Source organism: Gallus gallus, chromosome 2, assembly GCF_016699485.2.
Source record: "Gallus gallus isolate bGalGal1 chromosome 2, bGalGal1.mat.broiler.GRCg7b, whole genome shotgun sequence".
Lineage (NCBI taxonomy): Eukaryota > Metazoa > Chordata > Aves > Galliformes > Phasianidae > Gallus > Gallus gallus.
The window spans coordinates 107,775,030-107,794,557 of record NC_052533.1 but is presented as its reverse complement, the minus strand read 5'-3'; the positions used below and the strand labels follow the sequence as shown (position 1 = coordinate 107,794,557).

The following is a 19,528-nucleotide window of genomic DNA, read 5'->3' as shown; positions in this document are numbered from 1 at the left end:
AGGAATGAAGTGAAAAAAAAAAAAAACAATTAAATTGTGTGCTAAAATAAATGTCTTGTGATCCTGCCTATAACTGAACAAACAGGAAAATTGATGATCTCTGGATAGATCACTGCAAAGCAACTTCCAAGGGAAATTCACAAAATACTAAGTTGGCTCTTGCAGTTCAAATGCAATGACATGATGAGTTTCTTGCATACGTATGCCAAAAAAAGCTAATACAAACTGGAAAGAAGAGAGGAAAGCTCCTGTGAGACCATTTACATAAAAGCTTCATTCAGGGCCTCCACCCTCATGTACTGTACCAGCCACCTTAGCTTTTCCACTCTGCCTGTTCCAAGAAAACAGTGACTAGTATGTTAGAAATGTTGGCTTAAAAATGTTTGGGAATGGACAGTGACAGCAACGTATATTTTAATAACCAGATAGATTATCAGATGATCTTTGGTCAAAATTATGTACAGAGATTTAGATCTAACAGACTACGAAATGAGTAAACTAAAGCAATACAGATGGAAAAATATATTAAAAAAGAGATTTCTGATTGCTCAGGACTTCTGAGAATCAGTCACTTTCTAATGGACAAAAGTAGACAGGTTATTAAAAAAATAACATTGGTATCTGGAGATACAGATTATGCCCTATTTTCAGTCCAGTAAATATAAGCTTGTGATGCTTATAACCAGGATTCTAAGCAAAGGCACTTCTCCTTCCATTTGTACTTGCAGTGGGAAAGGCATTCAAACCCTCAAACTGCAGCATTCCCATTTCTAAAATAAATTTCTTACACCACAAGCATAACAGGAGCCATAATAAAACACTGCTGTCACTAGTGGTTTTCTCCAGCATTCAATCCTTGAGTCAGTTCGTGTTTAACATTTTATCAATGATCTGATTGCAGGAGTCAAATGCATCCTTACCAAGTTTGTTGACCGTATTAAACTGGGAGGTGCTATTGAAAAGATGAGAGGCCTTGCAGAGGGATCTAGATACATTGGAGCATTGGGCAATCAGCAATGCTGTGCAGTTCACCAAAAAAAAAAAAAGATATTATTTCTAAAAAGGGTCCTTCATTTCTCAAACGTTGAAATTTATTAAAGTCTACTTCAGGGTCCCATCCATGGCCCTTTGTGTCAACCCTAGAACAGCCAGGAAGGTGGTGAGCATTACAATCAGCTTTCTTCCGGGATTAACTAAAGAAGCAGAGATCAGTGATCAGAGTCACTTTTCAAGACACAAACTAGTGTCTGTTTCATGATGTAGCTAATGGGAGAAGCACTCCATAGGATCTCTGTTAAAAGAAGCAGTCAGAGCAGGGCAGATGGAAGGAAATGACCTCAAGTTGCAGCAGGGGATGTTCAGGTTGCATATTAGAAAAACCTTCTCCAAAAGAGTGGTTGGGCACTGGAACAGGCTGCCCAGAGAGGTGTTAGAGTCACCATCTCTGGAAGCATTCAAGAGACGTGGAGACGTGATAATTAGTGACATGGTTTAGTGGGGAAATACTGGCAGTACATGGACAGTTGGACTAGATGATCTTAGAGGTCTTTTCCAGCCTTAAAGTTCCTATGATTCTATTTTGTGCAGTTTCCTTGTTGCAAATACATAATTCTTTCTGTCGTGACAACCACTACGAGAAGTTCCTAACACGTTTTTATGAGGATGTAGCAACACTCACAAGAACGGAAAAGGTGGCATAGACATGAACAGTGAGGAGAATTCATTTCAGCTTAAAGTGAACTCAGAAGCAGTCTCCAGCACTATAATAAAGGTAATGTCTTTACATGTAACTCAAGGACACCAAAATACAACTCCTGTATAGATGGACATCTGTATTCCAATTACCAGCAATGATTCCCCAAGGACTTCAGTGAGCTTTGAGTCAGAACCATCACTTCTTGAATGAATTCAAAGAGTTGTTCAATGACATCTTCATGAGATTGGCTGCTCTGCCAGCACAGCTGGATTTTTGGTAAGGTTGGCTGGCTTTAAGTGGAAACTGTCAGCATCTGCCAACAGTGGCCAGACACCATCACAGACTCAAGCAATTAGTGGAATACCCATCCAGTGGCTGGGGATGATCTGTGTACGTGTTCATGCTCCACCTGTGTGCAACCACATCTGAAAGCTGTGGTGGTACCTATACAGGCAGCAGCAGCATGTCATCCCAGGTGAGTCATTGGAGAGCCTCTTTCTAGCCAGGTCAGCAGAAGCTGTCTTGTTTCCCACAGCAAAAAGTCGCTACATGCATTTTTTACATACAGACCTATAGGAGCAGGAGCAGCTCACTCACTGCCAGACAGCTAGCTCTGAAACACAGGTTATTAGTTCCAGATGCTGCTTCAGTGCACTTCCTCCAGTGGAAAGTGTGCAGTAGTAACTTCTTTCGGTTTCACAGGACTCCCCAGAAATGGAAAACACATCAAAAGTCCATGTGGATTTGTCATCCCTCCCTCAACATCAAGCAGTCTGCAGTGCCAACTGAGACATCTGTGGAAAGACTTCTTCACAATCCAAAGGGACCTGTGTCACATTTGCTAATGGTGCTTTGACATATGAGGCCTGCCCCCCAGTGGGCCTTACAGCAAGAACCATAGCCTCCTATTAAGCTCCTGCCCACTGACACAGCACTCCCAATGCTTGGAGCAGGCTTGCCAACCCCATGGTGGTCTCATTCACATTTGACCCTGATTTTGATAGGTAAAAGAAGTACCTTGAGCCAGAAACCAGAGGAAAAGAACAACTGCTTAAAGATTCACCATTTGTGATCTGTCTCTTTGTGCTTTCATACCTTCTCCCAGCACTTTGCCCAACTGCATCAACATCAGTCTTTCAAAGAACTTACAAGTTTGTTTCCCTTAAAAATCTCATAACAGGGTACAGTATTCACTTGTAAATTCAAAACATTTTCTTCCTAGCACACAGTGATTGTGATCAGTATGCAATCTGAGTAGAACATACCATTTACATATTGAATACTGCAGGAGGGGTGGAAATCCAGCGTAAATTGTTTGTGAAAAAAAATGCAGGAGAAGCTGAGCCTGCACATTTTAGACATATGAAAAAATATAGTTTCTCAGAGCCTGAAAACAACCCAGCATAAAACACTTAAGGCTTGTGAAAAGGTAATCATGCAAATACACAGACCCTGTGTAAACACTAAATTATTTACAAGTTTCTCCAAGGATTTCAGACAGACAACTTGTTGGCTCATCCTCACCATCCTTGTCATTATTCTCCTGTATTCGTGCTTGCATTGTGTATTCGGGGTTGTGAGGACTGCAGTGACTAGCAACACACTTCGAAGTACAGGAGGTCAGCAGGGAACTATTAGCCCAGCCCACAGCCCTTAGTGTCAAAGGAGGGTGCTGCTGGCCAGGTTGTCACAAGCCTTGCTCTCAGCCATGTCCATGCTTATTCCTCATCTGCTTCGTGTGACCTTGACAGCACAGCATTAGCTACAGCTCTCATCTGGACATTTTGGGAAAGGGAATAGCTAAGGGTGGGAACGGTTTCTTTAGTTTGGAAGAAGAGTTGTATCTGCTGGTATTTATTGTAATATGGGAAGAGTGATTTGTTTTGTTTGTTCAGATTCAACTCTAAAAATAAACAGTAAGGCAATCAAAATCTTGGGCATCTTTGTATACTTTTACCAATGTAAATAAAGTCATTTTGATTCAGGCGGTACCTTTACATAGCAGATTCATTAAACGGTCAAAATTAGAGGAGGTTGAAAACCATCTTCTAGAGTTCACAAGGCTTTTAATTTAAGAACTGACAATACTTTACTAACACAACAGATTCTGACAGCCACGTGAGGTATGTAGGCATTTTCTCTAACTGAGAAAACTGGAAAAAAGAATTGTTTTGACCAAAGCAATACAACGAAATGGGTCAGATCTGGTGACAGAACTGCAAGTTCCGCTTGGTCTCCTGCTTCTGTCCATACAGCCTTCCTTTCTGCTTCATCTGAACAGTTGTATTGATACTATTATCATGTCTGCATGTGACTTTTTCCTAAGAGATGTTATGCAAATTTGGACACCGAGATTGCCTCATGTTAGATTTGAAATTTGGGGTGAAATTTAATGTTAAAAAAATCTGAGAAAACAGTGTCTCTTGTCTTTGAAGCTTGAAGCTGAAAAGGCCAATTACATCTTTTTTGTAGATCACTCACTGTCATTAAGTGTTTTTCCCCAAAATCCTGTATAGGAAGATAATCAGATCTCCTGAAAACTACTAGCTAAAGAGCATCATTCATCACCACCTGTAAGAGAGCAAGAAGTACATCAGTAATGTAAGTATCCAGGTTAACATACAGCTGCAACTGTGCCCAGCTGATAGTTCACCTCTCATTCACATTAAGACAACCTTCTTCACATAGGTTCATGCACACCAAATCCAGGTTTGGCGTGGGAACAGTTTTTTTGGAACAGTTCTGGATAATTTGGAGCCAAAAACAGTCTGAAGGCCAGTGCACAGGGAAGGAAGCTAATACCAGCTTCTTTCCAGAATACCAAGACTGTGAAGGTAGAAAGGCTGGATGTTCCCACAGAGATGTGTGGAGCTGGTGCAGGGCAGGAGGGCACAGTAAGTCCTTTCAGCCATCCCACACGAGCACCACCAAGTCCATGCTAAAAACAAGGCAAGATAGTGCAGCTACTCTTCATAAAGCGCATCAAGTTACCTCTGGCCCCACCACAGGATTTCATGGCTTTGTACAGTTGCTTCCCAGGTAATGGAATCATGCTAAACTCATAGCCCATAAGAAAAGAATAGGCCAAAAAAAAAAAAAAAGATGAAAAATGGTCCTTTGCCGTGTTTGCTCATGCCTGACAGAGAGGCAACTTAAAGTCCACATGTAATTTTAATAAATCTCACCCACATCTCAACATCTTCCCTCCATCTTTTCTCCATCAGCCAGAGTTCTCCCCAGACAAAGCATGGCCTTGTTACAGCAGCTCCCTTTTTCCTTTGTGCAGCCAGAACAAGATCCAGCTCCTACCACAAACACTCTACAAAAGACAGACTGGATGCCTTCTGATGAGAAAACTTTGCCAAGTCCACCCTCTAATGATCCCTTTCAGGATGAAGGCGCCAAGTGGCTGTGGGACACTTTGGCTTTTCAAGGAGGTGAGATGGGGTGCACCACATGTGTCCTAGTGAAATGTCTCTGAATGAACACTTGTGTCAGCAAGATGAGTGAGGAAACTTTTAGTATAGCAGTTACTAGTCTAGGCTCAAACCAAAAGCACTCCCCCAAAGTCTGGTGATTTTCAAAATCCAAAGCCTCATCTAAAAAGTTTGCTAATTACCCTGATTTCTGTAACAGGCCAAACCAGGACATTGGATCCCAAATAACCCTCCAACTTGGGTTGGCTCAGGCTCTGGATCCAGTGTCTGCGGTGTGAAAGAAGGGAAAACCAGAGGGGATGAAGGAAAAAAATCACCCTTGCTCCGTGTATCTCTAATACAGGGCCACCTCTGATACACTTTAAAAAAATATATAATGAGACCACTATAATATATATTCCAGCCAAAATTCTTGGCTCCCAAAATCAGCTTTATATGGTATGCAATATAGAAACACCCAGGAGACGCTATAAGAACTTTGACAAGGCTAATATTAAGCTAGAACAAAACAGAACTACTGGCACCAGCTCCACTCAGCTCTTAAGTAAACTTGTCCCATTAAAAAGTAGCCTCTAAGATATTTTCTCTCTGAAGTGTATAGTAGCTTATAAAAAGCAGGAAGAGTTGCCAAGACGTAGATGTGTTCAAGTACTCCTTACCCTCATTAAAGAACATTCCCTGGCAGCCAGCAGCTCGGAGCATTCCAGTGAACCAGATTTTATAAGAGGGGTGTTTACGGTGGTGTAAGACGTAAGCTGGAAATCATGGTGCACCGTAGCAGCCATGTACTAAATACAGCTGTCTTTGGGGCCTTATCGATCAGGGCACAGGATACGACAAGCAGGATGGTCAAGGAAATTCAGATATAAATATTAAGAAAACAAACGTCAAGGCTTTCTGCTCTGTAAGAAGAAAGACACTGAGAGATGCCTGTGCCTGCAGTGAAGTTAGGTAGTGGAAAACCATGGAGGACTTAAGTCTCAATTTCACTGGTTTCATATGCAACATAGAGATGTCTTCAAAGCAAGCAATTATGTCATTTAGCTTCTTAATGTTCCCACTTATTTCCACAGGAGTTAGGAGTTAAATTATTTTGTGGATCTGGCTTTTACTTGCCTTGATCATTTAAAGGCTATCTTCCCTTTTCATTTCAGTGTCCAACAAATCTTCTGCCTGGGGGTATTGTCCACTGGAAGAGGAGTCAACTAATTATCTAAAACAGGTCTTTTCATCCTTAACACCTCTGAGGAAATAGGAAAGAGAAGATCTGCATTTCTCTCTTACAGTATGAGTGCTGAGTACATATAAGTACATGTTATTCTCTAGAGTTTCTTGTTTTTCCTCCCTGCTACCACCTAGTCACTGTTTTTCCAAAGGCTTTTCAGTTTCACTTGAAGAAGGATCCCCATTTCTGTGGCTCTAAAGCAAGCTAATAGTTATCCAAACCATTCACGCTGCATACAGAAATACAATTTATCACCTGTTGATAAATACATGCTGTCTAGCTACACAGCTAACCTTATTCCTTGTTATATTTGGGGGAATCCAGAAGTGTACAATTTCTACATTTTATGATCTCACACAATAGTTAGCATCATTGAACAAAGAGGATGCTGAGCCTGCCCCATGTGCACATGTGTCACCTGTGCTTTGCCAGAGCAGGAATAAGGTGGTTGCAAATGCTAAACTCAGCTGCGCCATCCAGAATAAGAGAACAGCCTCTGCAAAATGACATTTGGGTACAGACATGTGAAGAGCCCCAGAGTGGAATACTCCCACATAGATGTCTGAATACCCCCAAAGTGGAACTTAAGAACAGCAGAGAATTGGATAGTCGGAACAGTCCCCCTTTGATAAAAGACTAGAGAAGCAGACAGGCAGGTTTCCACAGCATCTTGTTATCAGCAGGACCAGTTAGATAGAAAGCAAATGAGATAACTTAGTCTGCATGGAAAATGCATGGAAAGGAAAGTCCCACCCTGGCACCTTTCTGTAGAATTTTGACTGAGATTTCAGGGATGCTCAGAAGTGAACAAGAACCAGAGATATGGGAACATGAACACAGAGGGGGTTTTTTTGTGTGTTTTGTTGTTCTTGTTGTTTCTGTCTTGTATGAATCTGTGCTTCTGTTTTTTATGGCTAGGTAAAATAACAAGAGTTTGCTTTTAGAGCACTTACAAAGACTACATGTAAGGCATCAAATGTTTAAATTCTCACATAACTTTAAGGGGTGGATCATCAGTCCAGAGTTGCCTCAAGTCAATGTTCAGGATTTTGGGATGTCTAACTATAAAATAGATCAAGGAATTAAACCACGTCTTGGAAGTCTAAGGTGGCTGAATGGTGAAGCTTCATTTCTTTGGGGAGATAATAAGGTGACAAAGCATCCAAGAAATGCACTGAAGACTGCAAGCAATGGGCCAATGCCATAGCTTATTCAAACTCAGAAGGTTTAGAGCAAAACTTGGCAGCCTGTAAGGTTCTATAAAATTTTACCAAGCTGCAATACTATGTATTTTGCTTTAGAGTATTAGTATATTCTGTGACGAGAAATTTTCTTTAATGTTCCTCAGGAAGAAGGGAAAGGAGTGGAAGGGATATTTGATTATTTTTATATGGATGAATATAAAGATAGCTAGATAGATTTGTCCTTCAAGTGAATAGGACCTTACTCTGAACCAGGAAAATAGCTACAGTCCTTTCCATGGACCTGTCATCCAATCAAAGCACCACAGGAAACTTTATGACTTCTTCCCCTCTGTTTTATCTGCCATGTTACATATAGAAGTCATCTATTATATCACAGATTGTTTTTATTTCCTCCTATCACACTGCTGGCTTTCTTCACCTCCTGTCAAAGACAGTTGGACTGTACCCAGCATTCAGTGTGCCTGCTAAAAGCATTAAGATTTGGCTACATTTAGAAAAAAGTTATAAAGTGTGGATAGAACAAGTCACCAATATTTTTGTTCTTCTAAAGGGTCATTTGAATACATGAGATTTTCCAGTAGAGTCTAATACTGAGAAAAAGGACAGCTGAAGTGCCCCACAAATAGCTTTGGTCATTGACATATACTACCAAAATATCCCTAAAGTAAAACAAAAAGTCTTTATGTGATAAATAAATAAAATCATTTTTCCTTCAATTTTCCACCATGATACCTATTTCACTCATAGAGGATATCTTAAAGAATTGGCTTTTCTGCATTCTTTTATCAAATTTAATAGTACAGTTCTCATTACCTACAGACAAATGTAGACCTGGCATCTACATTTAGGAGAGAAAATGATTCTTATCACTGATTATAAATGGTTCAATTACTGGTTGTAAATGCTCACCAACAGACTGAAGTTTCAGACACTGGCTCACATACTGGAAAACACACAGGAATGGTTGGGTTACTCTCACCTGACCTGATGAAACACTTTTTTTCCAGGCTATTCCTTCAGTCCTCAGTCAGTGGAGGCGCTTCCAGAAGACAGTTCCTCTGACCTGTCTTAAACTGCTATCCTCAGATGGCAGAACACTGCCTGAAAATGTGCCAAACATACAGGAAGCCTTGTCCAGTCATCCAGATGTTAAATAAGGCAAAATTTACCATAAAGGACTCTACAAACTGTGGTAGTTTCTCTACTCTGTGGCTTCTGATCACAAGAAACAGTCACAGCTGTCTGTGAAAACCTCAACTAAATTCCCCACTGGACCAATCACACTAATAAACAGCATTTAACTAGACAGTTCATGCATTATAGAGCACTTAGTGCCCTCAGGACTCTGGTGAAAGTGGTAATTCAGATCCTACCAAAAACTAAGAGAAGAGGACTCTCTACTGTTCTATTCGCATAGCACAGCACTCCATGGGGTCCTTTTTCAGGACCAGAACCTTTTGCTCCTTTTTCCCTCCAAGCTCCACCACTTGTAGGACTCATGCAGTTTCCGTGCAGAACACAGCAGAGAAAACTCAGCAACAAAAAAGACCTCACCGTTCTCTCCTGTGATGAACAAAAGGTTCCACATCCAAGTAAGGAATGCATTTCAGCCTCAGGAGGGAGCTGTACAGGGATGCACTGAAAAAGTCACCAACCATCTTGGCCACCATGACAGCCAGCATTATCAGTAGCAAGGACTGGACATCATTTGTGATCTCTACCTAAGGAGAAAAAAAAAACATTTTTTTCTTCATACAACTGGAGACATTGGCAAAGGTTGCAGAGGACTACCTACTTTTTTCACAGGGGAGCAGGAAGCCATTCTGATACCCTGCAGCTGCTAGAAGTGGAAGCGCACTTTCCCTCCTTTCCAGGGATGGGAAATCTATCAACACTTCCACCAAAAGGCTCTGGCTGATACAGTGACAGCTCCCCCTCCCATTCCCATCATCTTGAAGCACTATGCTGACATTAAAACCCATGTCTGAGTCCCATATTTCAGGTGGCTTGTGATAATTTTGCAGTTATCAGAGAAGGGTAAGTAGAGATGAAGTAGTTAGATTGTTTTAAATAGTTTGGCAGTGTGACAAGTATTAAAAAATGCAAACAAATCCAAATATTTTTCTTTCTTGCTGAGCTCAGGAGATACAAAATCATCTTCCCATACTGCTGCTTCCTGACAGAACAAGCTCCTTGTACTAACATCATCTTGAAGGATGCCAGAGAAGAAAACAAAGAGCGCTCAGCAGAAGTCCAGTGCAGGAGATCAAGAAGCAGGAACACTGCACAGCTACCATGCTCACCAACATCTGGCAGTACAAGGATGCTACAGACACCCTTTTCCCCCTGATCATGAATTGATCAATATGGCACTGCAGCACCCATTTTAAGGAAACAGAGAGCATACACAGATTATGGGGTAAAGTATCTAAGATACCTAATATGTCTTACCTAAGAATATTTGCACTTTCTTCCTGCATAGTTAGGGTATGGTCAGATGGGTGGCAACATGTTTAGCATGTTTTAATACCTAATATCCCCCCCCTTCAGCCATTCAGTTTTGCTTCCACAGTTGGACACAACACTATATTGTTAACTCACTGCAATGCAAAGGTAGACTGAGTTTCCTCATCCTGCAGAAGTCTAACAGCTGTGATGGCAGTGACTTCATGATGCACACCAATACAACTGGCTTTGAACAAAGGATTCAGACTGAATCATTGTATACGAAGTACAGAGTAACATGGATGGACTTCAGTCTGTTTACAGCTTGTTTAGCTTGGAGAAGAAATGGCTCCAGGGAGAACACATTGTGGCCTTTCAGTAGTTGAAGGGAGCATATAAACAGGAGGGGGGACAGCTGTTTACAAGGGTGGATAGTGACAGGACAAGGGGGAATGGTTTTAAACTAAGACAGGGGAGGTTTAGGTTAGATATTAGGAGGAAGTTTTCGCACACAGGGTGGTGACGCACTGGAACAGGTTGCCCAATAAGGTTGTGGATGCCCCATCCCTGGAGGCATTCAAAGCCAGGCTGGATGTGTCTCTGGGCAGCCTGGTCTGGTGATTGGCAACCCTGCACATAGCAGGGGGGTTGAAACTTGATGATCATTGTGGTCCTTTTCAACCCAGACCATTCTATGATTCTATGAACTCACAACCAAGTCAAATGTTTTTCTTGGTCAAAATTACTGTGCAGAAATATTCTCTTCATGCTACTTTATTAAAGGTTTTAGTATTATTATTATTAAAAACTGCTATCTCCTTCCCATTATTTCTCCTATTCTATTTTAAAATTTAAAAAAAAAAAAGGTTATTCACTGGCAGTTATCCCAGGATTAAATATGCAAACTTTCCTCCTAACGTTAAACTTTCCTCCAAGTCAAAGTGAATTGCAGCACGTTGTCATTTAATAGTCCTCATTAGGTAAAAATTGTTAAGTGTTCCAAGCATTCACATTCAAAGAATGCCAATAAACATATTTCTGCCTGATAAGCTGTAGCACATTTATCCAGGCTTTACATTTTCACCCTTGTGTCTTCGTTCTGGGCTCAGAATGATAACATCAGGGATGATTTAGAGTATATGCCAATGAGGGACTCATATGGCATGTTCAGTCATGAGCAACCAGGTCATGCAACTGTCCTTTCTGCTTGGACATAGCTAAGGATTTTTTATAACCCCACAGCATTCTTCGAATGTCTTTTTAAACCTAGCATTTGACTGTTTTATTTTAAAACACCAGGAACATGTCAGTTGAAAGGAAAACAGCAACTGTGGGATTTTCAGAATTGCTTCATCATATCTGCCACAACTCATTCACACAGATGGAGACTCCTTTATTGTGGATTCCTTTTTAGGTTATTTTTAAAGAATCTTGCTATGGGGAACTCTTCTAGAATAAAACAAGCATTAAAAATTAATATTAAAAACACTCCAAAAAGCTATAAAGGCACTCTAAAAAAACCTAACTTCAAAAGCTCTTGAAACTCATACCCTGAAAACAGTCTCAAGTAATCATTTCAACCTATGCGGAAAAAAAATTTCCTCAGAATATGGTGAGATAGTGTTCATTACGTTGTATGGACACATCAGTACCATTCCAAAAATCAGTAGAAAACCTCTGGGTATCAACAAGAACTAACTGCAGACTAGAGAACTGAAGCCATGTGCTCCTCCTTTCTTCCAGCCACGGGAAGCTAGGCATCCAGCAACTGAGACATCTGTTAAAAAGGACAAAAGAAGAAGCTGCCATGAATTTCAGCCCTAGCAAAAGGCCCAAGAAGGCTGACTACGGGATGCAGCGAGCAGACGTTATTGCCTGCTTTGTCCAGAGCACAAGAGCATGTTTGATGCCAGGAGAGCCTCGGGGAGGTGAGGTGAGGAGAGGGAGAGTACCGTTTGCTCATCCCAGAAGCTGCAATTGCGACCATCTCCAGAACAGTAAGAACCATAAAGCTGGCTTTCCAGGCTCCCATCCTTGCTCTTTATCCCTTTTGATCCCTTCCTCCTATCCTCCCATCCTCTAGTGGGAACAGCCAAGCTGGTCTGGCCTGTGCTCTCTTCTTTTATTCTCTCAAATATTCAGCAGAATTTTACATCTGCTATTGAGAAACTCTGCGGCTGGTGCTGATTTTCCCCAGCACTGCAGCCCTCCTGAGTACTGGGATTCATGGGGATGGCTCTTCTCTATAGCACTGAGCATTTGCAACGCAAACACTCAAAGCAAGTGCCTCTAAGTTTAGCATCAGGCTTTACTTCCTCCAAGAGTTAATGCCTGCCAAGCAGAAATGCTGTTTATCTTTGGCAGCCCAGCGTGACTGAGGTCATTAAAGAAAGACATGTTAAAAGCATTTTGAGCAATATCTTCTATATGTAAGTAAATTGAAACTTTGGCCAAAACAGAGCAACTACAGTTGTCCTGAACTCTCGCTGGGTGGAAAATGGAGAGTCAATTTTTGTGATATTAAATTTTCTTGGGAATAGGTAATGTTAGAGCAAAACTTTAAAGCAGATGACTTAGAAATTACATAAATGATATATATTTGGAGCATAGCATGAAGAATAGATAAAAATATTTTAGAAATATCAAGAAAACTCTGCATGAAAATGCAATCCACTGTGAAACTTTAGATAAGATGAAGCTGTGTGCACTAATTATAAATCAAGTTACCTGTGACACTAGCCTAGAGCAAAAGCTTTATAAAAGATGGTCCTGATTCCACATCAAGAGAGCTAGAGAAAATCTTATGTCCTACCTTTAGGGGTTTCAAGCTATAGAATAATGTTTATTAACAATAGAAACACATCAAATATGAAAATAGATGTCAGAGATCAAATCAGAAATGCTGAGGAAGGGAACTGCAACAAAGAAAGATTCACTTACAAAAGTGCAGTAACTCACATTGAGAAATTGTGCATCTCAGCGGTGAAGGAGAAGGAGGAATTCAACAATACCTGTCAAAAACATGAAGCTAAAAGCTAAGCCCATTAATGACAAGGATAATGGCAATGAAGCAGTAAAGTTCTCCTTAGGATATCTTGATGAAAATCAAGGAAGTACAGATTAACTCAACAATTATGATAGATTCAAGTTGTCTTATACAAACACACGGAAACCTCCATGCACGCACGCTTGCACATATGTGCACTCTGTAACACTGTGTGAGCAGTCCCTATGCAGAGAAGGGCCATCTGTTCCCTGCCATAAGAGACAAAGTGCAGAGCCTTGGGGCTCCTCTGTGTGGGGAAGTCAACACATGGTGAGCCCTGGTGTGAATTTACAGCACGTTAACTACCCTGCACTAACTGCCCATTTGGGTTGACTCTTGGCACACATGAAGAGAAAAACATCCTTTGCCATCAAAAAGGAGTGAGCCTAGCTCACACAAAAGCACTCTCATTAGGTTCTAGAATCATCTACTTAGGGAATTGGTGCCAAGAGGCCAGCAGGCTGTAAATTCACGCTGGTGCTCCCCACAAGCCCATTGTGCCTGCAGACAGGTCCTGGTGAGCTCCTGCCAAGCGAGCCCAGCTACAACCCAGCAAGGAGCTCATCTGGTCCGGGGCTGGAGGACAGTGTGGCCTCTCCTTTACCATACCTGTCTGCTCACACCACTTCCTAAAGAATCTAAAGAAGGAACAACTTACACAGAGCGCTAGAGAAAGAGAGAAAATGAAGGTGACAAAAGCAGAGGGAGGGGGAAAGCTGGGGCAGCCACTAAACGCCTTCGACTCTTCAGCAATGAAACGTGCTGTTTCATTTATTGATACTCGTTCCAAGCCTACGTTTTAGGGGCTGCTCTTTAGGATGCAATTTACTCTCAGTGCATATTGCCAGACTGTTTTGTTTTTTTTCCTTTTGATCTTACGGGTGCAGCAGGCTGTGCCAAAAATTTCTTAGCCTAGGGCACCCATCTCTGCAGAGCCAGCAGCGCTAATAGATGCTGGAAACAGTCAGTGCTGACACTTCATACATCAGCGGCCCAGTAAATTGCACCTATTTTTTTCAATATTCTCTCTATATACAAAATATTGAAATATGTCGTTTGCACACACATGCATGCAGACCACGATTAATTTATTAGCACAGTTATTCAAAGCTCTTTAAATGTCCTCTTTGTCACCAGAGGCACTTTTCAACAACCCCCGCGGTCCCCAGTTTCTCAGGCCTCCACATCATTATAATCCGTTAGCCACCTTCATGTTAGCTCGGTTTTATTATATAACACATAATTATGCATTTCATTAACAGCATCACCAGGCACGGCACATCAAAGAGAGAACGGCAGCTGCCCAGGAAATTCAAAAAGATGCAGTTTACTTAAAGCTCACTGTTAAAAAATGCTCCCCCCCAGTTTTCAATCAAATGATGGTTAACATGCTTCAAACATTTTACTCCAGCTCAGAAAACAGAGGCCAAACAACCTCGTTAGAGGCAAGGCTGCTGACAAAGTGAATATTCCACAAACACTTGGTATTTCCAATAATGTAGAAGAAAAGATTGCTAGCCAGCAACGTGGCGCAACCCAATTTTCTTTATCAGAAAATCACTTAGCAAAAGAGCTCTCTCACTATTTGCAGCTTGCAGTGACAAATGCAGAGGAGAGGACCTATCAAATTTAAAAAAAATAAAAAGAACACTTCTTCAAAATGATTTAAAATATGTTAGAACAGAAAAGCTGCCTGGCGAACTGAACAAATGAAAGACAAAACCTCCTTCTCATGATATAATGATCATCATCTTGGGAAGAGGCTAACTCCAAAAGAAATATTTTGTCATTTTTCACAAGCTTACACACACATAGCTGAAAGGCCTGGAATTTGGAAAATATTTGGGAAAGAAAAGGTATAAGGCAACGTGTCTGAGAGTGATTAAAAAAAAAGTGAGAAGTAGGAGAAAGTAGGAGAAAGTAGGAAAGAGACACAAATTCTCAACACTGCCAACCAAACCCAATAGTTCTGGAGATAAAACTGTAGCTGGCACAAAACAATAGCTCCGGGCACAGTTCCCAGGGCTACACATGACCAGATTTTGTGGAATATTAGACACTTCCCCAGAAAGACACCTTTCATTTCTCTCAGATGCAGCTAGAACTTCTCCCATTGATTCAACATACCAAGAAAAAATCACACATGGTCAACAGAACGTTCCCAAAGGGTGGAAAGTTTGTAGTCCAATAATTTGTTTCTTGCTCAGGAGCAAGAGCCAACAAGGTTGTAAACATGGACTGACATGAAGAAGGGGAGCAGAACAGTTCCCTGTTCACTGCAGCAGAAGAGATGTTCAAGCAGCTTTCTTGAGAATAGAGATTTGTGGAAATAGCATCTCCTTGGAATCCAGTTATTTATACTGTCACAGCCATTTCATAAACAATGAATGCAGTGCTGCATTTCAGTACTTCAATGTCCGGATTATGATCTGCTCACCCTTAGTAACCTGTGTGTTGAACACTTGATTCAGTTCACTTCCCACTTAATAACGGTCCTAACAATACAAAGAACCGCAATGCCATTATTGCTCACTATTTTCATCTGGGACTATGCCAAAAGAGGCACCTTTCCTCAATATTGATCCAGCTGAATACTCCCTCCATTAATCTCTTCTTTTAAAAGTGAATAATCTTCCCTTCCTGTGCGCTTCACCTTTAAAGAAATCCTTTATATTCCTAGGACTACATCCATTAACTCAATTCACTTTAATGCATCACCTTATCACTCACCACCATCGCTGCTGGAAATTTTTGAAGAAGTGGGATGCTGCAATACAGTAAACATAAATCTCTTTAAAAGTCCTGCTAGCCCCAAGAAGTTATGCATTCAAGTTCCTCACACTGCTGAAAATGATTATTTCTTGCAGCCTCAGGCAAACAAAGCTGTGCATCATGCTCTACAAAGGGTGACACACCCAGGGTAGGTTCACTGGAAGGACTTCCTGCCAAATCCCCAGTGCCAGGAGGATTGCACAATTAGCGGGATTCTTCCTCGCACTCATAAGTCTATTAACTATTCCAGACCATGAAAATGAGTAGGCAGCTTCTAGCACCCCATATAGAGCTTAATTACTGCCAAGGCAGAGCTCAAAAAACTATCTTAGCACAGAGCACGTACTTTTAAGCAAAATAGTTCTCATTAATCACACTTGTGCGTGGTCTCTTAATCCACCTTAATTCCTAATGTTCAGTGAGATCAAGTCTCATCTTTCTCTGATGTGGATTTAAATAGCTGCACGAGTTCCTCTGGAGCCAACCAGCGTTTTGTTGATGACTTCCTTGTTTATGGAGAGAACAACTTTCCCTAATTCCAAGACCAAGCATAACAGTGGGAGACTGCTAGAAAGAACTTAAAAATACCCAGAACAGCTAAGTAGTCCCTGGAAACATATCAAAGTCCTCTGAGTCTCAGTCCTTGGGAACTAGGACAGAAGATGCTATGCAAAGTGCAAATGTTTGATTTCTTGTTTCAGTCCCTCAAGGCCTATAAATACACCTGTTTTGACAGGCTGTGGCAACGGATGATATAGGAAATACTATGGGTGACTGCAGCAACTTTTGCCAAGATTCCCTAGAAAGATACCTACCTGCGATTTCTTTGTAATCTGTCTCACTATTCTGGGTGTATAGTAGACACAAATCCTGAAAGGACCTTTCAGGTCTCTAAATCTGTGTCCCAGGAAGGCAACTCTGGTGCCTGTTATGTCAAATGAACTCCTTATTAATAAATAGAGCAACATTTTATACGTTTCCTGTTGAACATGCCTGAACATTCAGCAGGATCACATACATAATCTATTCAAAAGAAGCACTGTACTCTATAATAATCCAGCTAAGAAACCATGTAATGTTTTAACTCATAACATGGCAGAATTCTTTAAATTATTATTCATGAGTATTTTTGTAAAATAATAAAGAGAGCTGTAATGAATCTCTGACATACTTAAGTGATGCTAAAACCAGCAACCACTGCCATGGCCCTGGCTCCCAAGGTCCAGGAGAGACAGGAGAAAAAGGAGGTCCAGGACTACAGGCAGCTGCAGACCTGATGGAGGATTTATCACGGCTCTGTGCATCTTCCTCACCATTTGACAAACACTGTATGGCACAGGCTGTGAACTTCATTTCAGTTATAACTTCAGTATGAGCAGAACACTTTAAAAGCCTACTGTTGTCAAAACCAGGATAGGTGGTCATTCACTGAGGCTCTAGTTTCTTAGAGAAGTGCATTACAAAACCTGAGGGCCTGAAAATATTCCCCATCCCTTTCTCTGTGAGAGTAGTTTCACTAATTTTGCTTTCTGGAATCACAGAATCATAGAATCATAGAATGGTCTGGGTTGAAAAGGACCACAATGATCATCGAGTTTCAACCCCCCTGCTATGTGCAGGGCTGCCAACCACCAGACCAGGCTGCCCAGAGCCACATCCAGCCTGGCCTTGAATGCCTACAGGGATGGGGCACCCACAACCTTATTGGGCAATCTGTTCCAGCGTGTCACCACCCTGTGTGTGAAAAGCTTCCTCCTAATATCTAACCTAAACCTCCCCTGTCTCAGTTTAAAACCATTCCCCCTTGTCCTATCACTATCCACCCTCGTAAACAGAGTTCTAGACAGACAACTGCCAAAAAATACACAGTGCTCTTCCTCTAGTTGGAGCAAACTCAACAGAAAGTAGTAGGACTTAATGTATGCAACACTTTGTTGTGTATGAGAGTAACTACATAATCAAACAGTTGCAATTTTATTTTCATGTCAATTTGAATAAAACTAGGGCCAGTACAAAACTACTGTAAATCTCCCCTTCTTTGTAAGAAGGTGACATCACTTATAATCACATTAGGAAACATCCTCAAACACACCATTCAGACACTCTGGGCTCCTGACAGATAGCTTAATCAGAGCCAACACTTACCCTACAAGTAACTACAGGCTTAGAGATTCTGACTACAGTTTTAACTCTTCATTAAAAAAAAATAAAAAATCAGACAGCTTAGTAACAGAAAATTAGATCTTGTCAAAACAGCTTCTGTGAAACATCACAGGTGTAATAAAAAATGTTAAGTGAGCCCTAAAGTGTTTAAGTGTGACAAGGTGATGCACTGAACATTCTAGCACTGGAAAGAACCTGCCAAATGAGGTTCCAGACAATTAAGCATTTCCTCTGTCTGCTTTGAAGGAAACATGATTTAAAAAATCTTGAATACTACTACATTTGTCCCCACTTTTCCAAAAGATTTTTCTTACTAAATTCGGTATTAAGTAAGCCTGCTGGAATGATTGTACTGATCTATTTTAAAGCATTTATAATGCTTTGGTGTAGAGGAGAGGAAAATTTGAACCTTAGTGTAGAGTGAGCACATAAACCTACTTTCCCTTTTGGGCACATTGATCAGCAGGGAAAAAAAAAAAAAAAAGCTTCCTTGTCCAGAGCACAAGTATGTCCTCTTGCTAAAGTGAAGATCACCATCTTGTTTCATCTAACACCAATGTCAGCCAACAGAGGCTGACATGACCTGCTTCCTGGAGCCTCCGTTACTCTCACATAGGAATGGCCCTCCCCGCAGGCAGCCATGTGCTCCATTTTCCTTCCAGAGCACCAGACTCTAATTGCCTCAGGAGACCAATGTCCCTTTCACGCCCTTGTGTCTTGAGCAAGTCAGAGGGAGGCATAACCAGAGGTTTCCCAAGGTCTGTTCTGCCAAAGGATGTATTAATTTTTTACAGTCCATTCTTTCCCTTCTCTTTGTCTGTTCTCTCTTAAGTATTGCATACACCCTGCTAAACAAGGAGAAGAAAGGGAAAAATATGACCCAAGCCTTCCAAATAAATTTTCTTTTCTTTGAACAAGGATCAAGCTAAGGAAGAGCATGAGGTGGGAGTGGTACAACTGGAATAGTCTGAGGTCAGCCTTCGTGATATATGACCTGTAGAACCAGGCAGCTAACACCATGCAACTTCTACCTTCCTGAAGTGGGGCTTTGCTGGTTTGCAAGTTGCACCAGCAACTGCTGAAGTCACCACTGACAGTTTGGGTAGGTTTGGGGTTTTTTTTGTTTTGTTTTGTTTTTTGTTTTTTGTTTGTTTGTTTTTTCCTTTTAGAGATACCAGAAAGCAGTTCAGGTCTGGCTCAATAAGCTGGCCTGAGACACATCCACATGTGTGGCACATGTGGTGCTCAGGGACATGATTTAGCGGAGGGTTGTTAGTTAGGGTTGTATGGTTAGGTCATGGTTGGACTCAATGACCTTTAAGGTCTTTTCCAACCTGAGTGATTCTATGTGCTCAAGAGTTCTTTCACCATCACGCTTTCATATTTCAAAGCGAGAGAAGAGCCATCTCTAGGGCAGGTCCCATTGGCTACCATTTGTGATCCTATTTTGTGCAATGTTTCTCCTTTTCCATGTGCTTTTACAGCTTCCTCTTGGGGCCCTGCCTATTTGCTTACAGCAGCCGCAGACATTCACCAGGG

The 19,528-nt window shown here is 41.3% G+C and overlaps 1 protein-coding gene across 2 annotated transcripts in view; it reads right to left on the bottom strand.

Annotated features, from left to right (window-relative positions):
- Window positions 1-19,528, bottom strand: part of LOC421108 (chloride channel protein D-like) — a 75,789-nt gene that overhangs the window by 23,893 nt on the left and 32,368 nt on the right. For both annotated transcript variants that reach the window (XM_015282651.4, XM_040695968.2), the window contains exon 12: window positions 9,118-9,284. In XM_015282651.4, coding sequence (XP_015138137.3) covers window positions 9,118-9,284 — 167 coding nt within the window. The remainder of the gene's footprint in view (window positions 1-9,117; window positions 9,285-19,528) is intronic.